The sequence below is a fragment of the Glarea lozoyensis genome (genome assembly GCF_000409485.1).
Source record: "Glarea lozoyensis ATCC 20868 chromosome Unknown GLAREA18, whole genome shotgun sequence".
Taxonomy (NCBI): Eukaryota; Fungi; Ascomycota; class Leotiomycetes; order Helotiales; family Helotiaceae; genus Glarea; species Glarea lozoyensis.
The window spans coordinates 263,011-274,742 of NW_007360992.1; the positions used below are offsets into that span (position 1 = coordinate 263,011).

At 47.5% G+C, this 11,732-nt stretch overlaps 3 protein-coding genes across 3 annotated transcripts; 2 read left to right on the forward strand and 1 right to left on the reverse strand.

Annotated features, from left to right (window-relative positions):
• Positions 1 to 3,383, reverse strand: GLAREA_12316 (WD40 repeat-like protein; the record flags this gene model as incomplete). The annotated part of the gene is made up of 3 exons (XM_008083098.1): positions 1 to 717; positions 764 to 2,938; positions 2,982 to 3,383. 3 exons carry the CDS (start codon positions 3,381 to 3,383, stop codon positions 1 to 3), a joined length of 3,294 nt encoding a protein of 1,097 aa, XP_008081289.1.
• A 402-nt stretch (positions 3,384 to 3,785) lies between these two features.
• GLAREA_12317 (WD40 repeat-like protein) lies at positions 3,786 to 5,145 on the forward strand (the record flags this gene model as incomplete). The annotated part of the gene is made up of 4 exons (XM_008083099.1): positions 3,786 to 3,898; positions 4,140 to 4,211; positions 4,268 to 4,508; positions 4,573 to 5,145. 4 exons carry the CDS (start codon positions 3,786 to 3,788, stop codon positions 5,143 to 5,145), a joined length of 999 nt encoding a protein of 332 aa, XP_008081290.1.
• Positions 5,146 to 6,619: 1,474 nt separating this feature from the next.
• GLAREA_12318 (Zn2/Cys6 DNA-binding protein) lies at positions 6,620 to 9,720 on the forward strand (the record flags this gene model as incomplete). The annotated part of the gene is made up of 6 exons (XM_008083100.1): positions 6,620 to 7,347; positions 7,609 to 7,878; positions 7,932 to 8,595; positions 8,643 to 8,885; positions 8,932 to 9,638; positions 9,693 to 9,720. The coding sequence occupies 6 exons, from the start codon at positions 6,620 to 6,622 to the stop codon at positions 9,718 to 9,720; spliced, it is 2,640 nt and encodes an 879-aa protein (XP_008081291.1).
• Between the last annotated feature and the right edge of the window lie 2,012 nt (positions 9,721 to 11,732).

Sequence of the window (11,732 nt, forward strand, 5' to 3'; positions counted from 1 at the left end):
TCAAACCCCAACCCCATCACCAAAATAATCACTCTCACTCCTCTCCCCGGGACTCCTACTCCGACTCCCACTACTATCTCTGCCACTATCATCCGCAGGAATCTGCCTCGTCGGTCTTGGAACCTTCAATCTACTCCCCTCAAACATGAAACTCTGATACTCCCTCTCTACGCCGGGGCTCTTAAGATCCACCATCTCTAACGCCTCACGCAACGTATTCCCGCTCTCATCAAGCGCCTGCAAAAACCTAGCGAGTTCTTTGCATAACTCCCAATCGCCTTCGTCTTTGGCACGACTGAGGAGACGAACGAGCTGTTCGCTACTGGAGCCTAATTCCTCAAAGGTATGCAGGATTAAAAGATATCCACCAGCTGTTTTCAAGGATCCACGTTGGAGGGACTCCTCGAAGAGTTCTTGGGGCGGTGGGAGGTATGTGAAGAGGGTGCGCCAGGAACGGACTTCTGTTTTGCGTGTACATTGCACGACGATGTCTAGGTAGGAGGAGAAGGAGGAGAGGAAGGATAGGACGACGGGGAGGAGGGCGGTTTCGGGGGAGGGGGTGTGGTCGACCTCTTCGTCGAGGACGGTGTGGAGGAGGATTTCGAGGGAGTGCGGGAAGTATTCGAGGGTGTGGTATTGGTGGGCTAGGTGGAGGGCTGCGGGGGAGTCGAAGCGTGAGAGGTGGAAGCGGAGGACTTGGGGGATGAATAGGTGAGTCTGGGAATGGTTAGTTATGTTGACGGAATAGAGGCGATAGACGTACCCGGATTGTGAACTTGAAGAAAGCAAAGTTCACATCTCGGCGCTGAACCAGATCTGGTTCAAGTCCAAGTAGAATGCCCTTCCCAAGTAAAACTGATAATGGATAGAAATCTACAGGTATCGATACGAGTGGAGGGAGCTCCCTGCTTAACTCGGATGGTGCTGATCGAAGAACATCTTGAACGTCCGTCCAGACCTTCATTTCATTGCCTTCAAAGATCCATAAAGAGTCCTTTAGGCCAGTCCCCTCGCTTATGCTTTTGGCATCGTCGTTATAACTATTAGTATGGTCCAAATTTCGTGGTGAGCTTGCAAAAGGAAGGTCCCTTATCAGTGCATAGTATTCCACATTTTGGGTAATGACCCGCATGTCATACTTTAACCTCCCCTCTTCGTTGAGTGACGGCTGGAGGAGCACCAGCTTCCCATCGACGAGGAATAAAACCGTCGCTACAGCGACATCCTGAGAAGGGTCTCCTTCTAACAGCTGCTCATCCGGTAATATCCAACTTAAGCCTCGTACTCGTGCTGGCGATCTAACTATTCCGTGGAAGGCAATTTGTCCCACCTGAATAAGTTGAACCGATTCCGCGGAAGATGTAATAATATAGTGGTAAAGAAGATTGTCGTATGTGTAGACAAGCAACGAATCTTCTCCAGAAGGCGCTATAAGTACGATTGGTGCTGGAAGCGCTTGAGAATGAAGCACTAAAGAGCCGTTGAGTGCTGACTCTCGAGAATACAAGCGTATTTCGAAGGAATCACCAGCTTCGACAGCTGCAACCAAAATATGTTGATACCAACACATTCCTCCGCGAACCTGAAACTCATTCTCCATGTTCTCGTTCACGAAAGTTTTCCATCTCCCACTATTGACGCTGTAATGCGCCAACCCTCGACGGCCAGCAACAGCGACATATCTACCATCAGCAGAAATAACCGAGCATCGTATAGGCCATTGATCAACAAGATAACTAGATGGAATTTGAGCAGTGTGCCAAAGCGATGATTCAGCTGATATTGTTGTCAGGTCCGGCAAATCGTATCCACGATACACCATTATACTCGAAGTGGTTTGAAGCAAGGTTCGTGAGATGTTGGAGGATGTATAACAACCAGTTATGCCACTTCTAGCCATTTCCAAGGTCCAGATTCGATCATCATCATTTCCGATGATGAGAATTTCTGAACCACCGCCAAACCAGTTGGCTTCCTTGACACCGTCAAGCCAGCCTTCCTTATGAGTGTCAGATATCCTTTTATCTGAGCCAAAACTCGTGGCACCGGCTTTTCCGAACACGCTCCAGATTGCCCAGCCATTCTCATAACCGGCAAATAGGCAGTAGCCATCTGGAGAATATGACAAGCATGTTATGGAGCCTGAGGTCTGTCTCGATACCGAGAGTCTGTGGATATGTGAAGCTGGAATGTTTCCCACATAATCTCTGGCCGTGTAGACCTGAATAGTCCCATCAGAGCATCCAATAGCAATAAGAGAGAATCTGGCATTAATAGCCGCTTTTACTGCATGGTTGTCAGGCGATTTAGGTGTATGGAAACAGTAACCCCGGAAAAGCTTCTGCGGACCATCTGCCGGAACAGCTTGAGAAAGTCTTTGTACTGCGTAGGCTCTACCATCATTCGTGACCCAACAAGATAGATTCATTGGCCTATCATGAATCAACTCCGTCACGTTCACTTTTTTAGGGAGCCATTCCATACGATTGAAAAGTTCGTAACTTGTCTGATTACCTGCGGAATCTGGCGTCCATCTGATGCATTGCACAGCTGCAGGTTTTTGGGTGGCTACCACAAGCTCATCATCCAAAGCTAAAGCTTTTGCAATTCCAGCATCGACTTTTATAACCATCCGAAACCTCACACTGACTTCGCGCACCCCACCTCCTTCACCGGGACCCCATAGTATTCGATCCCCTCCATTCCTGGCCCCTGTGAAGTTGCTTTGTCTTCTTGCTTGCCCGCTCGTGCTACTCGAAAAGTGCGGTCGAAAGACTCGGGCATCGGGGTCCGTTGCCAATGTGTATGTGATCAAGTATCCCGAAGTGGTCTGAACTACAAAGATTGCGGAGTCTGGGCGGACAAGAAGGGACACATTGGTTCCGTATGTACTCAATGACTTGTGGGAGCGTATTACAACTGCAAGGATAGCAGTTGGCTATAGAGTCAGCTTGAATTTTCCCAATTGAAAGAGAGTATACCTTCGTCTGCCATATAGTCAAGGTGGTCGAGGTAATAACTGCAAATAAATGTCCAGTCCGCGATATTTGCATGGCAAGGAGGGGGTCCCGCTCGGTGGAGCGAGAGTAGTGCCTCCCGTTTCCATGCCCATGTGTCGAAAAATAGCTCTGAGAATCGTTCTGCTCCACGGGCTTTATTCCAGGAGTGATGGGAGTTTTTGGAGTTTTGGGTATGGGTGGAAGTTCCGCTTCTGGATTGCCTTCGCCATCCACACTTGGAGCATTCAACAAAGATCCACTCCCTTCCGTAGCCTCGCGCGATTCAGCGTCGTCGTCCTCCTCCTCATCGAATTCGTACCGTCGTGCATCTGCTTTGCTATTGCTGGCCGCATATATTCGTGGAGCTCCAATGGGCCAGTACATGGCTGCGCAATGCCTTTAAATGCTTCATTCGTGTGGTCGCATGTCCGCAGACTGGCACGACGGTAATCTGATTTACAATGCCAGTGTAGGATGTATTACGGCTGCATGAGACGTCGGCGAGCTTAAGTGGTGAGATCAGTGCTTTCGGAGGTGGTTACGGCCATTATTGAACAAGCGACCCTAGAAATTGTTCGCGATGTGGAACCCCTGCATTCTAGCTACAACTCACTAGCAAACCGATCTCAGTGATCCAGATCAACTCCAACATTACCAAACAGTCTAGCATGCAATACCTGTGGTCCGACTCATTATAAGGCCAGGTTATCCTAAAAGTACGTAGCTCTTATTGTTGAGGGTCGGAGAGCTCACAGCAAGGCTCCACACGGAAAGCATTTTCTTACAATGGCACCTCCACGGCCACGCTCGAGTGTTCCAAAGGATAGAGTGTCTGGGTACTTGAGCAATCTTCGAACTCAGTCATATAATGATCCATCAGCGCGCGGGGTTTCTTCACAGTATGTTCTTTTACTTCAATTTCATTCCATCATGATCCAGCCTCAGGTCTCATATGAGACAACAAGAACAACTGAGCATTCTGGGGGGCACAAGCAACGATATCTTTCATTTTTGTTAGGGGGCTTGATAAGTGTTGTTTCATAGTCTCCTAGCCGTTTTGGTACCTTTTCTGTCAAGCTCTTCATTCCAGATGCATCGTTTATTTTTCTATGAAGATGGCGTTGGCTAATGTAAATTTAGGTTAAGATCAATTGCTTGGAATCCAATTGGTACATTAGTAGCAACTGGTTCTAGTGATAGGACTCTTCGGGTGTAAGTCTGAAAGGGTTGGAATCAGGTTTCGATTTGGACTGCTAATTTCAATATAGATGGAATCCAGAGAAAGTCCATGTTCGTTACTCTACAGAGCTGAAGGGCCACACAGCCGGCATCGAGAAAGTAGCATTCAACCCAGTCAAGGAGGCGGAGCTATGTAGCGTCTCCATTGACGGCGTTGTGAGGTTCTGGGATGTCAAAACCAAAGCGGTTATAAATGAGGTCAAAGGGCTAGGTGATGCAATCACTCTGGCTTGGGCTCCAGACGGAGAAAGCCTCGTCGTAGGAAATAAGGTAAGTAATTTCCAGCCGCTGATCCTCTCATACCAACCATTTCGTGCCAACACTAACTACCAAGGCCGACAATTTATACATTCTCTCTCCAACGTCTTCAACACCGCTAGCCTCTCATCAACAGCCAGTCCAGACCAATCAAATATGCTTTTGCAACAGCGGAACGAAAGTATTCCTCACGACTGGAGAGGGTCGAGTCAAAATACTGTCATATCCTGATTTTAAACCAGTCTTCACCACCAGCTATGACCCCTCAACCCCATTTACACTGAATGGTCATACATCTTCCTGTATCTCGGTTGAAATGGCGCCTAGCGGACGATGGCTTGCAACTGGAGGCTCAGACTCCATTATTGCCCTCTGGGATACCACAGAGTGGCATTGTCAGCGAACTTTAACAGAAATGGTTGGACCAGTCAGAAGTATAGCCTTCTCTTTTGATGGTAGCTATCTTGTGGGAGGGAGCGACGAAGGAGCCGGCTTGGAGATCGCGCATACCGAAAGCGGAGATCCAGTCCATTCAGTCAAGACTTCTGGCCCCTGCCCTGTCGTCGCGTGGCATCCAAGTCGTTATTCTTTGGCATATGCGGAAGGCGGCATGCTTAAGATTCTGGGAGTTGACCCTGAGAGGAAATAGAGAGGGCGAATAGGAATAATGCCTTGACATCTGTCACACCCAACAATTTGGAAGCTGACTTGGATCGCATGCGAATTGTAGAATCGTCTTGGATGGGAGTACAGGCGTTTAAAGGGAAACCTGGTGGGGAAATACCATGAATTTACACGAATTTATAGCCTGGCACAGCAGTCTCATGCCCTTTTACCTCTAATTGACTTGGCCAAAATGGCAGGCTTATCTGCTAGATTTTCGGCTGCCACTAAGCTTTCTTTGTCACAGCTTCAATGTATCAAGCAAAGGCGTTTTGAGTTTGGTTGCAAAAGTGATCAAGGGCAATCCGTGTTCTGACTGAAAGATGCCACATATCCAAGTTGAGTTGATACCACAAATGATCCGCCCTTGCTACCTCTACTCAAGGCCATCAATGGCCTCGTGGCAAGAACGTCATCACAGCAGCCTCAACCATTGTCAAATGTTACTGTAATTCAGACATATACATAGCATCTGGCTCCCAGGAGTCGGTGTAAATATTCAACCGACTCGCTTACCTTATTAAAGAAGCTCTCACCGCTCGCAACGGTTGGTCAACAGCATCCCCACAAGGCTGAAAAGGGGTGGTTCGAACCTTGCGGGTAAGGATATCTGTGCAACCTCTAGAGCACACGTGGAGTCGTGATTATTATGAGCTTACGGAATCAGAAGCTTCGAATTGCTGGTGCCTGGGGATGCGTCGGACATCTACCAGTCTCTGCTCGAGCTCGCAAAGCTTGCTCGAAGGGATCATTGGGAAAGGGTTCCATGCGTGGCTTCAGCCGTAGCCGTTGTGATTCATTTCCACCCAACCTTTCTTGCTGCAGTCGAGCACCACCCGAGCAAGCCATGATTCTGGTACAGATCAGGCCCGGCGAACGTGACTGGTAATGAGTAGATATGTCGACGATAATGTTCGTGATCCTTTAACACAGCCACCGTCCAAATATTTGTTTCGCTGCACAATCGCGCTGGCGTCGAGTCTTGGAATGTTTTTGTTTGATACTTGACTCGACTGAAGCATCCCACGGGCTCCGCGCTCCACCTATTTTGGGCCTGTGGTTCTTCATCGACGGGGATCTCGACTAGACCAAAGTTGGAGGATTCAGGGTCGCCGGCACTGCCAATCCCCTAACTTATACTAAAAGTATCGCATATTCTTTCAATGAATTTCGTTAAAGTCTGGCTTTGTATATCCATTCATTATATTTGAAACATATGTAAGTCGGTTGTAGATATCTATCCATCAAAGGCTTGCCCCTCACACCGGTAGCGCCACTATCGCGGCATTGACACCTCGCCTCGTGCGGCACGGTCTCATTCGCATCTCTTTCTCAACCTCAGATCAACTATAACGCTGCTTTCAGCCGCGTCCATATACAAGAGGGTTGCGAGAGGACCATAAAACCAATTCGACCATCAACGCTACCCCGAGAGCATGAGAACGGGGCCATCCGCAAACATGTCATCCGCCTCGAACACCCCACCCGAAGATTACTTCAACGACCTTTCGCGCCCTACAGGAACCGCCAATGGTCGAAACAACAACAGAAGCAAGAGCCCTGTAAATGGCACGAATGGAGAAGCTGGCAGCGGTGGAGATCATGATACAGTGCCAAAGCCAAAGAGGATAGCGTGCATCATATGTCGGAAAAGGAAGCTCAAGTGCGACGGAACGAAGCCCAGTTGCTCGACATGTACAAGATTGGGACATAGTTGCGCTTATGATGAAGTTAGGAGGAAGTCAGGTCCAAAGAGGGGTTATGTCAAGGCGTTGGAGGAAAGACTTAGTGAGCAGTCTCTGGTTGCATCGTGGTGGAAATGGATCACAATTGACCACAAGCTGACTTTGTATCTTTACGTAGAGCAGGTAGAGACTTTGCTAAAGACCCAGGATCCGGTACCGTCACCCAAAGACAATTTAGTAAATGCCTTTGGCGGTATGAACGGAGCTGCCTCACGATCCATACCTGCTGGAGATTTCGCTGTCAATACACCGCCCTTGGTTTCGGTCAATCCTGAACGATGGGGACTTAATGGAGACTCCCCTATTCAACCGCCAATGGAAGACATAAATTTTACAGCCGACATGAACATGAGCATGGGAATCGATGATAGCACGTTCACTTGGGAGATGATCGGGCTTGGTCTAGAGGAACCATTGCCTCCACAGGAGACGATTGACGAACTGTGGGTGATATGTCGATCATGCATGCATTACTTGAACTAATCAAGCCAGGCATACCATATACTTTGACAAGATACACCCTTCTTTACCAATGATACATAAATACCGATACTTAGCAGCGATGAACCTGTAAGTCACTAATATTCATTCTGAGTCAAATTGATAATCTCCATGCATATTGCACCGAAAAAAACGATAACCTATCACTTTTCCACCCTGGTGCACCTACTGAAGCCTTTACACCTATACTGACTATACATCAGGGCACCAAGCCAAAGACCTCCGGTCGCTTTGCGATATATTATGTGGGCTCTTGCAGCGTCTGTGGTTGAGAAATTCTTTGACCTCAAAGACCATTTCTATCAGCGAAGTCGAAAATACGTAGAATCGGACTCTCTCAAAGGCCATGGAGAGCATATGATTTCCGTCGCCAATGCTCAGACACACGTTTTGTTGGCATCATACGAGTTCAAAATGATGTACTTCCCACGTGCATGGATCAGTACGGGGACAGCGATTCGATTATGTCAGATGTGAGTGATGTTAGGGATTCATGAATGCATTGCATTGCCTAATCTTGTTTTAGGATGAGTCTACATAAAATGGATGGAGCTGGACTTGACGTAAAGCAGTGTCTTCCACCTCCTCGGGACTGGACAGAACGCGAGGAGAGACGAAGAACCTTTTGGATGGCGTTCTGCGAAGATCGATATGCGAGTATTGGGACGGGATGGCCGATGACGATCGACGAAAAGGACATTCTATCTGATCTCCCCTCATCTGATGAAGCTTTCGATATGAGTAAAGCAGAGACTACTCAATCTCTCGCACAAGCTATGGATCCCAATGGGGCTTCCAATCTCTCTCCCTTTGCAGGTATCGTGCTAATGGCCTGTCTCTTTGGGCGAAATTTGATCCATTTACATCGCCCAGATGATGATGATCGGGATCATGACCTGAACGGCGAGTTCTGGAAACGACACAGAAACATGGACAACATTCTACTCAACACCTCGCTCTCTTTACCATCCAACCTGAAGCTACCCAACGGCTTAAACAATCCTAACATCGTATTCACCAACATGAACATCCACACATCGACCATCTGTCTACACCAGGCCGCCATCTACAAAGCGGACAAGAACCGGCTTCCATCTTCAATCAGCGCTGAGAGCAAGATACGATGTATCAATGCAGCTAATGAGATTGCAAGCGTAATGCGAATGGTCTCTCACATGGATTTATCAACGGTAAGTACTGTGGCAGTCTTGACAAGTTGGTTGCTAATGGCTGGAAGATGAATCCCTTTATATCCTTCTGTCTTTATGTTGCGGCAAGAGTTTTCGTCCAGTACTTGAAGAGTAGACCAGAGGATAGTCAAATTGGAGACTCTTTGCGATTCCTACTTTCAGCTATGAATGCCCTGAAAAGGAAGAACCCCCTCACAGAGTCGTTCTTGGTACAACTCGATGTTGATCTTGAGGGGCTTGGTATGCGCAACCCAAAATACAAAACTGTATTTGCGTACGGTGAAGATAACGTAAGTTGATCCTTTCCCACACGCAAACTTTGCTCACAATTCACAGGCCGGTATGGCAGGCTGCAAACCTAAACCAGGAGCAGGTTTTAACGGGCTTCCCCAACAACCCAGAAACGAATGTACTTATATGAGATTACCAGAAGAGATACAGGAGGAAGCCCCAACGGTGGCCGGGCCCGTCGCTTCATCTTCCAATAATCAAAACAGTTCCGAAGGTTGGGATTCAACTTATGGTACGGGCACAGATCAAGGAAGTAATGTACAAAGCGCACTCGGCAATTTGGCAATTCATACTACTCCCGCACTTTTCGATACGTTTAACAAACTTAACAATGTAAATGGCGGAAGCAGCTACAATGGTGGCGATTCAGGGCTTTCTCCGGATACGGCAAACTCGTCCTCTAACAGACCAACACCAAGCTCAACAACACCGTCAGACTCGAGACCAAACTTGCAGTCAAATCGCGCCAAATCTGCAAATGGCTCGCACGAAACAAGTCCTCTTCCTCACCCATCAAGCGACCCCAATCGTCATACTCCCATGAACCATTTCTTTCCAGGTCAAGCAGACTTCAGCAACATTAGCGGTACTGGCATGACACCCGAAAACACCTACAACGTGCCAGAAACGCCAGGAAGGCAATTCGATGTCCCCGGTTGGGAGAACATCAGTCACAATCAAACGACAGGGTTAACTCCTGTTGGCGAAGGCGTGTTCAGACAGCTAATGGGGCTGGGTCCGATGGATCCAATGTAAGTTCTTCCTCATTTTCCATTCATAGATCACACCGCTCACATCTTGCAAAGGGATATCGGCTGGGAAGGACAATCTTAGTTCTTTTACACAGCCCACTTCACTCAACTCACATCTAATCACCATTTACCATTTACTCGGCGTACTATCTTTGGAAATCTACCATACCATTTAAGAATATACATGGACAAGGGGGGACGGTGGGGAGCGCGGGGTTCGCTACTCTTTTGGGAATATACTTAACTTGGGCGGCGTTCTTTGATACCATTCGCTCAGTTTTATGTTCTGGCAACGGAGCTACGTTTCTTTCTTGGACTGCTACATGCATGGTTCTTGTATTTTTGATTATTTTTCCGGCAGGGGTTTTACTGTAAGAACATACGAATCATATCTCGCATATTTAGTATGGGGTATAAAGGGATACGGAGTGGTAGTTAGAGACGAAATGGTTTCTCAATTCGGCATTTACGAGGAGGGTTGGATAGGATAGGGATCAGATTAGCGAATCATATGGATCAATGTTACGTTTGGTTGACGATTAGTGAACCGGTTTTCATGCGTGTGTTTCTATTTTTGTGATTTTGCGGCTGAACCTATTTATGTATGTATGGTTTGTTATGTATGGGTTATGGGTATGCGTGGGATAGGTATTATCCTATACCTGTCAATCGAACATACCCCGCGCCCTCGTGGTCGCCGACCTTGGGCGATCACATGTTGATGGGAATTATGCGCTGCTTCTGCTGCGTGCTGGAGAAGCATGGCCAGTCGGGAATTGAAATATGTATATTCATGCATGTGCTCGCGTGTGGGAGGAGTGCAAACGTGTGGTACTTAGGTTTGGGAAAGGGTAGGGGGGAGGTTTCTACAGAAGTAGCTATATACTTGCATATGTATGTACCTACCCTGGAATTCATACATTGGGCTTGAGAACTTTGTAGGCGATGTACATCTGGCTTGGGAACGGAATGCAAGCATGCAAGCAGCTCGTGTACGACACGTTGTTGTAGGGGTTTCAATCACGGTTGCGAGGAAGCGTTTTCCGCTTCAACTCGTAGGAATTCGTGAAGATGAAAGGTACGCAGCTGCTTTGTGAATTGCATCACAATTACAGTGTGGATAATGGAGAGGAAGAGGCTTGTACACCCTAGGATTCTATGAATGAGATGAAAGGGCAATACAGGAATAAGGTTGACTGGAAGGCTTCTCGAAGGGCTGAAGCGCCGGATGGGTGGAGGTGTGAATGAACCTTAGATATGCGAGAAGCGATTTGTGAGGAACGTTACTATACCAAGGTGGTTGGTTGATGTCCGATGGGCTGCAGGATAACGGGTTTTTTGTAGAGGTGGGGAGATGAGGGTGTATTTTTGAGGGTGGAGGGAGTTCGGAGTTGGAAGTTGGAGTTCGGGGGTTGGGATGACCCGAGAGATGGGATGGGATGGGGTGTTGCGTGGGTTGGTGGACGTGGTGGCCGAGGTCTGGAAGTTGGAATTGGTTGAGTTTGTTGGATGAGGGAATGAGAGCAACAAAGACGTGAGTTTGTAAGGAAGATGGAGGTGGGGATTTGGTAATGGGGTGGTTGTGAACTTGTGAGATGATAGAGAGTTATGATGGTAGGGAAGAGGATATGGAAACGTCGTCTTCTGACGCGAAGATGAGGAACCAAATATCAAGGATGTAGCTCGATTCAATGAATCCTGGGAGGTGAGGTTGTAAATTGGGAATATCACCAGGAGTACAGTTTAGGGTGATAATGATAGAAAAGTTTGGTGTACAGGAAAGCGACTGGTTTGACCAGCAATCAGTGATAGATTTTAACAATCTAAATGCCTTGGCCCTTTCAGCAGTGTCATGAAATATAGAGGGGTCTAGACCTTAGTCCAGAACAATGATACTCAAGTGTCAAATAAATGTAAACTCCCCAGCAAATAAGCATATGCAACTCTTCGAAGTATTACTTCTTGGTATTTCTATAATACACAAACTCCTACATCTCAAGGCTGTCTAGCTATACACACACGTCATCTTATGCGCAACATTGTCTTGGAGAGGAAATATCCAGGACCATAAGTAAGACTCAGAGTTCCAGTCAT